The sequence below is a fragment of the Anopheles coluzzii genome, chromosome 3 (assembly GCF_943734685.1).
Source record: "Anopheles coluzzii chromosome 3, AcolN3, whole genome shotgun sequence".
Taxonomy (NCBI): domain Eukaryota; kingdom Metazoa; phylum Arthropoda; class Insecta; order Diptera; family Culicidae; genus Anopheles; species Anopheles coluzzii.
The window spans coordinates 94,239,963-94,255,624 of NC_064671.1; the positions used below are offsets into that span (position 1 = coordinate 94,239,963).

Below are 15,662 nucleotides of genomic sequence, written 5' to 3' on the forward strand. Positions count from 1 at the left end.
GAAATAAATTCAAGCTCACCCCGATCCAGTCACGCTCGGCTACCGCTTGCTTTTCCTTCACCCGACCCGGCTAAGAAACGGCCCTCCTTGCCCACTGTCACTGTTCGTGTCGTCTTCCCGCTTGCCAGAAAGCGGCGCGATTTGACACGCCGCCGAGACCGCCACGAGCCACGCTTCCGTTTGCTGTCGGGGGTCGCGGGTTGTTTGTAAACTTTTGCGCCCTTCGGCGCCCTTCTGGCGGCGACCGGTCCGTTCCGGTAGATTTATTGGTCACATCCAGCAGCTCATCCAGCAAACCGATTGGGATGGGGCAAGATAATTATCAGTGACCGCGGGTGATAGCGAGCAACACGATGTTGCGCAATTGAGCCTGCTCTCTTCCGATTCGCCCATCCCCGTGCACCACAGCACTGCATTCTTCCTAGATCCGTTTGGCAAGCCTTTCCACGGCAGTCGCTCTTGTGCAATGAAACAAACGACAGCAAGAAAGCGCTCTCGGAAGGAAGAGCTTCACAATACAGCGAAGACCGAAGACACTCCCGGGCAGGACAGGTTCGTTCGGTCGCTTTAGCGAAAAGTGGTTTTTAATTGAAGCCTGCATGTCGTTCAATTTGCTTTTGATGGCTCTGTTGGCGCTACTTCTGGCGTACAAGAGAGAAGGCAAGGAAGGCGGCTTTTCACTTTGTCGAAGCGCCGACGCTGCCCACTGCTCTCTCTCTGTCTCTCACTCAAAACTGTCACACCGGCACACCGAGCATGATTTATGCGTGCCGTCTAGGGTAATTGTCGGTTTTTGGAGCTTTGAAGGTCGGAACAATGCCGCGCCTGTCCCCGTGTGTACGTGTGCACTGGCCAAGAAAAGGTAATTTGCGCGATTATTTATGGATAAGGAAATTCCATCGAACGCTGGCGGATGAGATGGCATCTGTCATGTTTTAATTGGTGTAATAATTCTCCCCTTAATGGCTTTAAGATCGGCCATGTGGGAAGGTGTTCGGTGTTCTAGCGCACTAAAGGAGCTGATGTTCCGTTTGTAGTGGTGAGAGTATTTTTCAATTTGTATGTAAAACACAAACAACCCCTTTTAAACAGCGGCCAAACACAGTGCCTAAAATAGCGCCCAAGAGTTCAAGGCGCCAATCTGGAGCTACTGGAAGGCAACCCAATAATCATGGACAAGGGTAATCGACGGGTTGCGAGTGCGAACCCGATTGTGAATACCTCAGTTGACCTTCACGGTCGTACGGGGTAATTGATAACCAGATGATGGCCAAAATTGGAAGGTCCTTCGCGTTGCGGAGGTCCTTGTGCGGCGGAGGTAAATTATGTGTTGTAATGAAGAACAAGCGTGCTAAACCCCGTATTACAGCCTCGGTTTTAAGATTGATGAAGCGAATGGCGTGTTTTACCGATAGGAAATATCGTTTTACTGTAGCTTGCACGGTTCCATAAAGTGTCTCATAATCGTTTATTGTAGCCAGAGCTTCGTTACGGAACACTATTGAAACGATTTACATTCACTTGTACACTGCTACAGTCTTTAACAATCTTTTATGACTTTTTCACTCTTTGTGGTAGGTTGCCCTAGAAAAGGCGTACAAGAGAGAGAGAGAGAGGGAAAGAGTCTTTTCTAACCCATCAAACCATTGATGGACGCTTTTCTGCCGCGGTGTCATCGCACTCGTAAAGCAACACCCGCATTCGTGGCCGTCGGTTGGTGGTTTTGCTCTCTTTTTTTATCGTCTCGGGGTTGATGGTTGCGCCACGCGATATGAATAAACCGTTTCGGTTGCGCGTCGGCGTGTGCGGAGTTTGCGTGTGGCCCTTGGAACCTTCAAGCCTTTTTTTACCACGTCAGTGTGGGCTAAAGCTTCGAATCCAACCGCCGCCCGCGTATTGATGGATGTAAATGAGACTCTACCGGAGCGGAGAGACGAAGAGATGGGAAACGGACAAACAGGTGGCACGGCACCACCAAGCACCACCGAGCGAAGGGAGCGGTGGGTTGTATTTTATATTGTTTTCATTTTGAATCGTGCGTGATGCTTGCGTTTTACGAGCAGCACATAACGCCATACCGTGGGTGTGGATGGCTCCTTTTCGTTACCCCGTTTTGCCATCCAGAGAGCAGCAGGAAACGAAGGGAGGGCGACAGGGGCTAAAGCCTAAGGTTGGAGGTGCGGTTTTGGCGCACAGCATGCGCAAAGAACTATCACTTTTGGGATGAAAGGAGAAGGTGCGAAGATGAAATGGATAACATTGACGCACATAAACGGCGATGATGCCAAGGATTGCCTTTTTAAGGCAGCCGCTCGCCTGTTTTGGCCGGTGGAAAGATACGCAATGTGTGACACAGAGGATGGTAAACGTGACATGGTTGATGATGAGAGTATAAAGATCTACCATAAGATGACTGCGGAGTGGCTTTGCAACGAGGGCATTATCACTACTGGAGAGTTAGGGCGCAACTATACGATTTTCCTCACAAGAAAGAAGTTAAACCACTAACATTTTATTATTGGATACTGTTTGAAAATGTCCCGCTTTTAGTTGTGCTCGTTGGAATCGAAATAGAATGAACACGGTGGCTTCATTTTTCACATTTTTGGATACGTTTATCAAACGCGAATCACGCCATCAAACAGTGGAAATAGTTTATGACTCATAAGTATCGATGAAATTGGTTTGTTCCACCGTTTGCTCGCCATCCCAGCCCCTGGCAATGCAAAGCTAATGTATCAACTGCACTGTTTGTAGAATTAGTTAACTCGTTTCTATATAATCGCTCATTTGTTTGAAACCAACGGGACCGAGGTCGGAACCGCCCGAATACGCGAGCGATTGTTTGCTGCGCGCGTGTACGTTCCCGGGAGAAAGTGCGCGTGAGTGCTCTGCGTGCCTGTATCCTCCTCCCGCCTCCCACCGATATAGCGATTCGGGGTCGGCAAGCATCGAAAACTAATAATTGATAAATGACAGTGGCACCGTGCACGAGCACCAAAATGGAGTCACATTAGCGCGCGTGCGGCGCAAAGCTGTAGTTTTGTCTATGAAAACTATCAATTAACGTCAGCCGTGGCCGTGGGAGTCTTTTACCTGCCAGCCGCAAACTCTTGATGCTCGTTCATTATGGCGTGTGTAGGACATGTGTGTGTATGTGTGTACGATGGTCAATACTGTGCCACAGGTTGGCCGTTTTGGGAGGGAGGCACCATGCTCGGGCACGTTAGAATCGCTGCGTGCGTGATTGCGTTTCCGGAAAACGCTCGTTTTGATGTGTTCACCGTTTGATGAATGGGCCCAAGTGGCTGGTTGAAGAGGTGCCGCTTGACCTTTGCAATCAATGAAGCTTGTTTGTTTGTTGCCACTTTCGCCCTTTTCCGGTTCGATTAGGTGTTTTGAGTGCGTATTAAACGGTGTGTGTGTGCTCATCTCGATAAAGTATTTCTAATTTTAAATTACAAATCGTTACAATCTCAGCCGTTTCGTCATAACTGTATTCCTAGCCCGTTTACTCTGCAACACACGACGTGCTGGGCTGCAATGATTTCCCCTTGAGTGCAATTTATGCTTACTAATGTGAATCAAGGCGAGGCAGAGCTTCGCGCGAACGGAGATTTGCATAACGCCACTCATTTCGCGCGAGCACATTGGGTTGGGGTGTGCGCGCGTCCTGGCGCACGGTTTGCGGATTTGGTCGCAGTCAAAGGCGCACCAGGTGTGTGCTTTGGCTCGCAACATAATGCGGCATATGAAAGCTATGCAGCAGCAGCAGCAGCAGCAGCTACCGAACACGCCTGTCATTTAGTGGCCAACGGCAGGCAGACAGGCACAGGGTGGCGGCATCGCGTTAGCATGAATATTGCACACCTTCATTAAAAGCTGCGCGCACGGAGTGCATTCACGAATGCACTCAAAGTTGCACCTCGTCGCGAGGTGCAAAACTCCCTCCCTCTTTCTCTGTTGCACGCGCTGGAGACGCAGATGAGTTATGCCTGTTCGGTTTGGTCGCCGAGTTGAGTCGTTGTGGGAGCTGCTGCTGCTGCTGCTGCTAGCCTCGTCACCAGGAGCGACAAGGGCAAACATTAGTACGGTGCTGCCAGGAAAAAACAGGCCACCGGGCGGGAGGACGAAACGTTAAACGTTTTGGGGCTGTGCTAGGATCCAGACCCGTTCCCGTGAGTGATATTAAATTTTATTCGTTTAACTTTGTTTCCCACCACGATTGAGCGATAAAATGCCGAATATTATTTAGCGTTCGGGTCCTTCATTTTGATTGATAGCTGTACAGTAGATAAATTATTATAATACATAAAGTTATGAAATATTGTAGTGCAGTGGAAGCCTTGCTTTGTTGTGGTAAAACTAATTTTCAGTGTGGAAGGCTACGTTTAGTGGGGGAAAACTCCACTTTTTATATGTTGTATCGAGCAGACTAACAATACTTTACACCGTCTATTACGGGGCCACACAGACACCGCACCGCCTGTTGGGGCAAATAAATGGAAAACATCAAAATAACGATCTGTGGTACCGCGAAGGTTTCCTCTTATCCTTCCCCGTTCCCTCACCCATCCCCTGGAGTGGGTGAGGTTTCACCAAGGTTTCGCCACAACAATCCCTCATCATGATCCCAATTATCTGTTTACTTTTTCCGTTCCATTGCCGCCGGTGTGCCGGTAAGCAACATCCATTTTCCACCCGATGTCACTTCGGTTGGGTGCGATTTTTCATCCCTCACACCCCGGTGACGTTGGTGGTGTTGGTGGTGGAAATTCGTTTTCCGCGTGCGCTAGATAAACCGAGCGCTTCCCAAACGCTCCCGCGGCTCGGTCTTATCGTTTGGGTTCGCGGTTTTGTTGCGAGACGGTTTACTTGTTACCTGTCAGCGGGAAAGAAATGAGATCGCGCCAAATATGATGCGCCCCTCCTGCGAGTGGTTGTGTTGCCGTCAGCTCCCGGCCCACCGTGCCTTGCGACAATATAATGGCCACGATGAGTGGGAAAGGGGTGGCTGGAGGTGGTGAGGGAAATAGAAAATGGTTTCGTGCTACAAGTGCTTGCACGTTCTTGTTCGAAACGGTTGTTCTATGGAGGGATGGGTGGAATAGGGTCGAGTCGATGACGCGTTATTTATAGTAGAGCATTTTTCTCCCACGTCTAGAAGTAACGGGAGTGTGAGGGGTGGAAAAAATGGGAGGTAAATTTTCACTACAAGATTCTTTGAGAATGGTGTCGGAGGCAGTCTTTAAACATACTTTATTTGATTTTAAGAAGTCTTTCCGAAATTGACATTGTTTCTTGATTGTTTTCCAAAGCTTTTATGACACAAAAGGCTTTGATACATCCAAAAAAATAGAACCACTGCACCACTGTGCCAGTAACTTATCGATCAATCGTTTTCCCATCATCCTCACAATTTACCGGAGAGGACAGTGTACAACAGGGTACAATACAGGTGTTGGAAAGGGGAAGAGAAAAAATGACACACCCGGGTGAGGGTGAGTGGGTCGTTTGACGGTTGCACTTACGTAATTTCCTCCATTCCCCTTCCTTCAGCCGTTCTCCTCTCCTACTGTCCCGACTCGACCGCTAGGGCAGCATCATACACAGCATCCCACGTGGCACCAACAACAATGGGACGTCCGAACGAGATTATTAATTGAGGCTCGAAACCGCCGGAGCGTGTAACAATCGCTAAATCAACTGTCATCGGTATTGTTCACGGATCGGCGCAACCGATCGTGTGCGCTCTTCGGGTGTGTGTTGTGTGAGTGCGGCTGTTGCTGCGCGTGGGGAGGATTTGAGAAGGAGCAATTGTGGGAAAAGCGGATCAGTCTTGACGTGCTGATAGGATAGGATGCAGGGACTCGCCGACATTCCTTGGGCATTCTTGGAACAGACACTAACCACCAGCGGTTGGTGGTGGTGATGGTGATTGCGGGCGAATTGATTTTGCGCTCGTTTGCATCCGCTTGCGGACAGCGTTGCGATTACGATAATCAATTGACAGTGTAAAAGCGAGAGGTATTTCACAATCGGTTTTGGGAACATTTTCCCTCAGACGGGCCGAACAATGCTAACAAAGATGACTTACAATACCGGCAAGAAACAAGTGTTGATGGGTATAAAACTCATTAATGAACATAATAAGTAACATATTCCATCAGAAAATCAATTTCAGCATGAAACCACTCTACCCACTCGTAACACCGATTGTGGTGTATGTGTCTGCATGTTTGTAATGCATCCTCCCGGTTCATCCCTTCCCAGCCGTAAAGTCGATTTGCAAAAGTGCATGAAGCACTCGACGATGCAGAAACAATCCTGCCCTTTCCACACTTTCCTCTATGCAGCTTCCAATGCAACACACACCGCAGTGAGCCTGCGATGCTGCAGCGTTTGGTGCAGCAGCAGGGTGCAGAATTTTACGTCACCCACCCATCCCGACCCACGGCAGTGTTCTTCGGGTGGGTTTGGGGTGGCTACGTCGGCAGAATTTTGTATGCGTGCTGCACCCAGGATGCATCCACCGTATAGGCTGGGGCAGAATTTTAGATGAGAAGCTTTAACACATTTAACTGCAAAATCCGACCCCCCCCCTCCTTGTTTTCCCATTCCCTATTTCTGCATTCGGCATATGATCCACACAGAGTTCACACTTAACACCAGCTGGCCCTCCGGCCTTTTGATTTGACGGGTTGGGACGGGGAGAGCAGCGGATGGAATGCTGAGCTCGTTTAGGGATTATGATTAATCTAGATTCCTGCACCAGAACCTGCCCGGGTCGGTTCGGTTGCGTGCCAGTTGACGCATGCGATGGCACACTGGCATTCTGGCGCACTTCCGCGGCACACATGTGGGCCCGCGTGGTCGTGACATCAAAAGAATGTCAACGTCAGCATCGCCAGCCGCTTTTGTGTATTGGATGACAGGCTTTGTTTTAGATTTTTTTTTTATTGTCATAACCACTCACCTCAGAAGAGAGTTTTATGCAGCGTCGTTTTTTTAGGCTCGTCTCAACCGCATAATGCATAAGGGAGAAAATCCTCAACAGTTTTTTTTTATCTGCAGGACCCGATGAAAGCGTTTGATTTCGTTCACTCACACACGTACTCGGAACCCAATCGATGTACGGGTCAGTTCATTGGCAGTGCGATACAGCGTAATGAAATTTTTGCTGCAATACTGGTTCAGTTTGGAGTTATGTTTTCCGCCCCTAGAACTGCTCAAAGAGTAATCTGCGAAGAGGCATAATTAAATCGACACAATACTAATTTATACTACTTCAGAGTTCAGGACGACCAGAGTACAGTGCAGTCTTACTGAATTGAAAACATAAATTAATTTTAATTTAAAAAAAATTTCAATGATACACAATTTCTCAATATCAACATTTTTGTGTTTGCTCAAGAGCGTACTTTTGAGCAAACATTTCAATTAATTACACACTAATTTTACAGCAATCTGCCCACAGGTGATTTGTTCAAGCACACATCTAGGAACGAAATTGATCCGCCCGCAGCTAGCCAGCTTTGAAGTTTGCATACTGCTTCCTTCCGGTCGACGATAGTTTGTATGTGTAAGTGTTTGTGGAATGATGTTTGCCCGTTGCTACTAACTCAAATTTCACGGAAAAGCCGCTCTATTCGTGCTAATCTCGCAGTGACATTTGGAATGGCTGCCTGTTTGTGGGTACATATTTGTGCTCAACCGTGGTAGAAATTAATCATTACTAGTGTACGTGTGTGTTTGTGTGTTGGTTGGAAGGGTTGGTTTTAGCCCATAGATCATCACGCGCACACTCGGATACGGTTACTGCAGCAAGCTTATGTTTGGATCCGTTTCCGTATGTTGAGCGTTTCCTGTTCGCACGTGTGTTTGATGGGGGAAGGAGGCTACAACAACAACAAAAAAACACTCTCCCTCTCCCACAACATAATCTATGCGGCAATGTGCAAACGTTGACGTGAAAGATAACGCCAGGCTAGTTGCAGATTAAACGGGCAAGCTTCACTCTAATCTAGACGAATTTAATTTCGACTCCTAGCTTAGTATTGGGCTTTTGTGGCACAGCCTATCCCCCCGCGCATTTGCAACCGTTTCGTTTGCAGTCCGCAAAAGGGATATTCTTCAAAGTGCCCAATTCATTCGGCGTGGAGGCTTTACGACGAGGGATTAAATTTTGTACCGAGATTGGTCTCGGTTTGCCATGACTGAGGGCGGTGTGTGTGTGTGTGTGTGTGTGTGTGTGTGTGTGCGTGGATGTAGGATCGATGCCCTTTTGCGAAACCAAAGGCAATCGTGAACGCTAGGTTGTGCCCTAGCAGCAGCAGTTTATTCTAGCCGAAAGGCCAAGTTCCTTGGGACGTAGTCAAACAACTGCCCAATCCAGCCAGCCAACTAGCGCTCCGGTCAGTGTGGGCTTAGGTGGGATCTTGGGAAAAAGGTCATCGATGGTTACTGGGGATGAAAAATCAGCTCTAGGGACTTGTGTTATTTTTCCACGGGAGGGATGAAGTTCAGGGACTACCCCGTACCAGCACCATCCCCATCAACTCCCCATCACACCTATTCCAAAGGGCTATGAAATATTGTGACAAATATTTTATTCAACCGGCAGCGCGCCGGTGTGGATGGGCTATAAAAGTTGATTTCCATTTATTTTGTTGGCCAAGAGTTTTTGCCTTTTTGGTTGAGCCGCTGGAGATCGTACGTAATTGGGGGAATGGGGAAAGCAAGGTATTTAAATCACTTGAGCAATATTTTTATATGCACGTAAAAACTTTCGCCGTACGGTAATTAATGCGTGCACATTCCCGTGTGCTTTGCTGGATAAAAGCCATCATAAAGCGAAACTCTCGTGGAATGTTCTATAAATCAACGGCATTAGTAAGAGTTTATGCGCTTTCTTCCGGGATTCGGGAACCCATTCGTGGCTAATCGTTCGCCCATGATTTATAATAAATATGGTAACAATTTTAACGTCAAAGTGTGTAGCAAAGCTAGGAGCTTTGTGATTTGTGAGTAAAGTACAGCATTTTATTAGCCTTATTCCTTGTAACGCTGTATGATAATCAAACAATGTGCCAACTTGCATCGATCGGTGGCGCGGTCATCCAGCTCAACCGTCATCCGTTTTGTACCGATGAGTCGATACCACATCCTGCATACATGAAGCATAAAACATGATAAAATGACGCCGTCCTTCCCAGTGTAAGGCAACACTACATAACAGTATGGAAATGGAGCTTTCGAGCGGATGGTCTTTATTTTTGCGTATTTTCAGCAACAACAAAAAACACAGCTATCACCTTCCACGGCATGGAACGGTGGAAGATAAAACAAACATAAAAACTATAATGGCACCCTGTGTGGCTGAGTGTATTCTCTTGGCTGTACTTGAACAACTTTACACCGGCGAATAGCCAGACTCATGTTTCTTTCGCTCTTCTTTCGTCAAGTGCGTTCCAGTGGTAATTTATTCCATTTGACACTGTCTCTTCCTCGTTTATCATTCGCTTACCCTCGGGGAAATGTAAACTCCTGCAAAGGACACAAGCAAGGGCAGCTTTGGTAAGCAAGAAAAGTGGCGCTAGAATTGAACCACCATTGAAATTGGACATGGTTCAAATCGCACATTTTAATGTGATGGAACCAATGTTCGACGTTAGTTATATACATTGCACACTGGTATAAGTGTTTTTAACACTTCGTATAGCAGCAGCATCATAAGCGATTACACAGAAGAAAAAACACCTTCCTTACACCAGCGAGTTTCCGGGCCGATTCGTCCGGAGGACAAAAAATGAATGATGCAAGTGCACGATTTGGGAAAACAAAGGAACTCCCTGTCGTAAACAGTGCCCCTTGTGGTACCCCGAAGCGATATCTAATCCCTGTTTAATTAAACACACTCGTTTTTACATTTTCCCCATTTCCGAGCGGTCCCGCACACGCTTGGGTGAGTTATTTTTGCTCCTCCTTGGAGCTTTGTTGTTGTTTCCACGAAAACGGAAGGAAATCTGTGTACAGTTTTCCTGGTGTAGTAGTCGGGCGCTCACCGCAGCCTCTAGGCATACGGTTCGCCGACGCGTGTGAAGGCGTGGCTGTGGTTTGCGTGCCCGGCCGCAGCAGGTAGGCAGCGTAAGCAGAGTTTAACGACACTAACCTGACACTTCCTGGTTGTTGGTGGCAGTTACGGGGACATGTTTTATTTTTCTGCATTTTTTAAGCGGGAAAAGGGATCGTTTATAGCACTGTTTGCGCTGCTCGCAGGTGCCCCCTGGGAAAGTGTGGATAAAAGTTTCCAAAGTCCACTTCTGTGGTGATTTTTGGAACGGTATGGCATTGTACAGTGGCTTAGAAGTAGGAATTAAATGGAGACTAAGGTGGGGCTCACAAAATGTTCACAATTGTGAACGAAAAAGTTGTTCAGGGATCATCCTAACTGCGTTTACTTTTGATGTGAAATAATTTAATAGCATTCAAATATCTAAATCTAAACACTCCATAATTAGCTCGTGTGTTGCGTTTGATACGTTAAATACGCCGATTCCAAAACAGGCGCACACAGTCAATATAATCCTATTTTATCCTCTTAGGCGTTGTCACAATAACGGGGGTGGGGGATGGTTTGTAACAAACAGAACAAAAGAAATGCTGAACCTTGGATGTCTGCTAGCTTTGATCAGAAAGTTATTCATATGAAGCATCAGCCCTGGTAAGGATCACCGGGTGGGCGTCTCTCGTTGGCTCGTGCGCTCTTGGAATTGTGGCGGAAAAGAATCTGCCGCGCCACGTGTGCGCTGTGTGTGTGTCTGTGAATACCACATAAAAGCGGTTGGCTGCAGCACGTAACAGCACGCAGTTAGTCACCGATTGAAGCCGCTGCCACCGTATGAAGGGTTCAAGACAGTAAAGCACCAGCGACAGTTGCCACGACGAGCGATTTCCATTTTCGTACCCAACACGAAGCATATCGGCTAATCGGGTGGTGGGTTTGGTGGATTTCGTTCCGTCGTCTCGAGACCGTACCGGCGATGTCATCTGTGTATGTGTCTGCTTTCCAGGGTGAAATATGACAACATGTAAAAGAAAAAAGAGAAGCAGGAAGATGGCGGTTACCTTCACTCGAGACAGAAGCTAATTCTAGTACGTTCCGTTGAAAAACTCTTATCTTTAAGCCAGACGCGCTAGGAAACGGTAGGAGAAAGCTAATACTGCTCACTAAGGTGAGAGCTGAGCGTCAAAATTTCCACTTAAAAAATTGGAAAGAGGACATTGGATACACTTTAGTGTATTGAGCAACTATTTCAGAGTCGCACCGAAGCATTCAACTAATGGAAAACAAAATCATTGAATAGAAATAGAAACGTGTCAGAACATCATTATAAGATCAATTTTTGCAATTACTCCAACTGTTGAAGACATTTTGAAGCAAGTTTTCTGCACTCATCTCATTACTTATCGCTAGAAAATGATGCATTTTAGCCATTTGAATTGATCACTTTCCTAACTCATCTGGACATTAATTACAACCAAACAACTTACCCAACTATTATCCTCATAGCAGTTCCAGCATCAAGAAATGAGATAACATCACACAAAAGTCAACCGAACCGTAAGCCATCCTCACAAACGAAATATCCTCTTACCCCAAAATTCAAAGTGCTACAAAAAATCGTTGAGCGACATATTCTGTCGTTTGAAACAAACAAAACCACCTCGACCCTCATCGGGTCTGCTTCAATGAAGCGAACCACCCCGATTGGCAGCCATGATTTCGTTAGTACGAAGGCAAATAGTTTCCATTTGTGTTGTATCCCCTACCACCGATGTCTTTCGCCCGGTCACATCACTCGTTCTATTGCGAAATCTAACACAGAGCGCAGCTCGGAAGCGTTCCTGTTCATATGTACACGGGTTGACAACCGGTTTGGGACCGCTAGCGGTAGAAAGTTTGTTGAAAATTTTCCCAATAAACCGACCTGCACCCCATTTTCGATGGTCAGCGCCGATACTTCCCTCTATCTAGGCACTGCCACTAGGCTTTCCCGTACAGGCGTTGTTTGTGTGGGAGCTTTGCTGGCATGCCAGCGCTTGCTTCCCCGTCGGACAATGATCACTCTTCAATGAACTCTTGCGAAAAAGTTGCCTGCCCCGTCCATGGGACGTCTCCGGAAGAGCACGAAAAATGCTGTACCCAAATCAGGGCGCACACGGGAGCGTTGACCAAACCTCAAAAACCCACTCGCTCTAATTCCATAGTAAGCTTGCCTAGTCCTGAACAAACATACTGTCCATCGTCCATGTACGAGTTGTTCGACCATCTCATCGTACTCATCGCACTGTGGAAAGGGAGGAGGAATTGGTAATTCAACAAAAAATGGTCCGAAAATCGTACAAATAGCGAAATGCTTCACAACCTACACGACAAATGCCACAAATTTCCGAAATGAATGACTGACCGACACAACCACTCATGCCGGAATGCGGCACACGTGGAGAAAGTGAGTGTGTCTGGTTAGGACGGGCAGAAATCGGTAATCAATTTTTGTGTCAGGTTCCCCATCGGTACGGTTGGAATTTTCCGCCTCTTAGTTTGGTCAGGAAAGGTGGCAGCTTATTGAGGACAAATAGAGGTCTAGTTTTGGGAGAGTTGGATTTTTCCGCCACATTCGTACACATTAATCACTCTCGCACCTGGAGGTAAGCGGGGTAAGCAGTACGTAATGCTTTTCTTATGGAAATATGTTACATCCCTTCTCAAAGCTATTCAACTACAATGAGCATCATTAATGATAATAAAATAGATAATCCAACCTTTCCATCTTCGGCAAAGGGAGTAAAGACAATTCAGTATCTGTGTAGTCCAAAGGCAAGAATACTTGATACATTTCAAAGCGATTCAAGTAAGCCTTTACTTCATCGCACAAAGGCTGAATGTATTCTATCGAGCTGTTTAATATTCTGCGCGTTTCAAAAAGCGGGAGATGAGCTTTTTTCCGCACTTTTTCCCGAGCAAACAAGTTTCCCAAAGACCAAAACTCTTAAGCTTGCTGCTTGGTACAAGCCATTCCTCTGTATAGAGTGCTCGTTTGCGCGATGCTTTAAAGATGAAATCCACAAAAAGCAGTCCCACTTGACGTGGATTCACAAGAAGAAAGGCAACAAGCCAACCCATTTCCCCCGCTGCTGCTCCCGGACTAAAATCCGCCGCGAACTGGAGGACTCAACCGGCAAGGTGCGGCGCATAAAACAACTGAGCAGAAAGTCAAAAGGTTTCGCCGTCCACAGGACACACACAGACACACACACACAACGAGGAAAGTTTTCTTGCAGGTGTGCTGCCCGCCTGTGCAGCACAAAATTGCGTATTTGTGCATGATTATTCTGCGCCCCGGCGTGTCCTTGACATAGACCGTGCTAAGCGCGTTCCCCGGGATCGAGGGAGAGGTTTTGTTCCGCCATAGTTTATGTTGAATTTATTCAAGAACAAAACCTTCCAGCGGAACGGTTTACTACCCCCAACCGCTTTATCCTTTTAGTTTGCCGCTCAGTTGGTTTGTGCTCGGTTTAGGAAAAGTTTCAATTATCATAATTTCACATTACTGTTTTGGCCGGGGTGTTTTTTGCTTCACCGAGACGAACGGATAATCCCGCGACCAACCACAAAAGTTTTCCCCATTTTTTGTTTTGTTTTTTGGATAAAAAAAACTTTCGCACGCGCACCAAAAACGTCATATCGGCGGAAGAAAGCTTTTGCCGAAGTCCCGAAAGTCGTTCAGCAATGGTGCGCACTTTCGTTTCGTGATTCATTTTAAGAAATGCGCCATCATTCGCACCCTGCCGAGAATGAACCAAAGGTTTGAGAAAAGCTGTGAGCCTTGCTGTCGAGTGCTTATGAGGGTGAAAGTTTGTGCACAAAGTGAAAGGTAACAGAACAGCTGGGAAGTAACAGAAGAAGAAGAAGGAAATAAAGAAAAAAATAACATCGGTCCTTCTCAGTCCGCTGCTGCTGCTGACGAGTTTTGGGCAGCAACGGAACACACTTCAGGAAAAGCCGGCTCAAGTGTCATCCCCGGAATTATTCGCTTTGTACTTTTTCTTCCACTTTTCTTCCGCGACGATGAACCATGGTGCGTTTGAAGGGAAAATGTTTACTCAACGGTGTTGTTTTTCCCCCATATTTCCTCGACGGGACAGCAGCGTGACTCAGTGCCAGCCGGTGGGAAATTATGATGAGCTTCGAGCTTAGCAACGGCGACCTTTGGATAATATTTAAAAGACATCATCTCTTTTAGGGCATTCTGCATTCCTATTTTAGTAAGCATTTTCTGAGAGGGCTCTTGACAGACAGGTTGGAGAGCGACGAGGTTTGTTAAAGAAGGCTTATGTAGCAGCATAGGAAAAGCCCTCTCGAGACACTTATTTCTTTATTTTAACGTTAAATTGTAGAATATGCGAGAAGAACTATTGCGTTAAGCGTTTTTATTTTTACAATGAATATACGGAAATATTCGAACCAGCAAGAAGAAACAAAATACATACTTTTCCACGAAGCTAGTACAAAGGTTTTTACCCGAAAATAATTTTCCTCCTTTATGCTTTTCCCTTTCTTCAACAGCCGCAGCAGCAACATTCGATCGGGATACTAAGCGAGCTGCTGTTCGAAAATTTCATCATGACCTATCGGAGACTGCCCGCATTGGGGTATCGTTAGCAGCAGGCGAAACACGATACTAACACCCGATACAGGAACAGGTGTGAGAGAAAGAAAGTGCGAAAAAAAAAATCCCAACATCCACCTACACCCTGCACTTCAAAGCGAGAAATTATCGAGAAAAGTGATTTGAGAGCATTCGGGAGCCCAGCTGGAGAAACAAAAAACATAGAGGCCGATTTAATCCCGCATCGGTCACCGTTTTCTTCCAAAAGAGAGGGGTGCGGCAGTAGGAGGGTGGGGTCGGCTCAAGCCGGTTCCAAGTGGAAGCAATTTTGAAAGCCTCGCACCATGGTGGAATCGGGTACCATCAGTCGAAACAGCCCGGGATCGGCCTCGATCGTGGTGGCGGGCGGCCCGGGCGTCCGGAGCGGCATCCTGGAGACGCGGGTACGGGGCGCCTGGTACCGGGTGTCGGTCAGCCTGGAAACGGAGTACATTTCCGTCAGCCTGGACGAAGCCTGCGAACCGATCGATCACTCTACCACACTGAACGGCACGTTAGGGTAGGTACAAGGGAACGAAAGCCAAGCCTTTTCTTTTCAAGAGCCGTTCATCCCCGCTCTTTTTCATCATCAAATTTGTGCTTAATTAACATTTTCGATTGGAGCGGGATTCAGATTCGGACTGGGAAGCACATGATATCACTTCTATTATAAGCATAATTCATTGCACATTTGGAAAAGCGGTCATACTCATTAAATAAATTTATTTAATTGTTCTTTCATTTGATATCGCTTCGTTAAAAAGGGAAAATCATCATCGTTTGTAGATGCTTTAGCAGTATTAAATTCGTACCGTCCGCGTACCATCCGCGTAGCGCAGGTTGAGCGCATGTTATCGATTTTTATAATGGTCAACAAATAATTACACCAATCTGCTCATTATGCTTCCTGCCCTCACTGTGGAAAGCGGACAAACGCGAGTGTTTGTCGTT

At 46.8% G+C, this 15,662-nt stretch overlaps 1 protein-coding gene across 5 annotated transcripts in view; it reads left to right on the forward strand.

The window, feature by feature from the left end:
* Window positions 1–15,662, forward strand: part of LOC120955532 (beta-1-syntrophin) — a 100,108-nt gene that overhangs the window by 27,323 nt on the left and 57,123 nt on the right. For 4 of the 5 annotated variants that reach the window (XM_040376485.2, XM_040376490.2, XM_040376491.2 and 1 more), the window contains exon 3: window positions 14,630–15,231. In XM_040376485.2, coding sequence (XP_040232419.2) covers window positions 15,017–15,231 — 215 coding nt within the window. In that variant the 5' untranslated portion in view covers window positions 14,630–15,016. The remainder of the gene's footprint in view (window positions 1–14,629; window positions 15,232–15,662) is intronic. The other variant, XM_040376486.2, reaches the window with a different exon arrangement.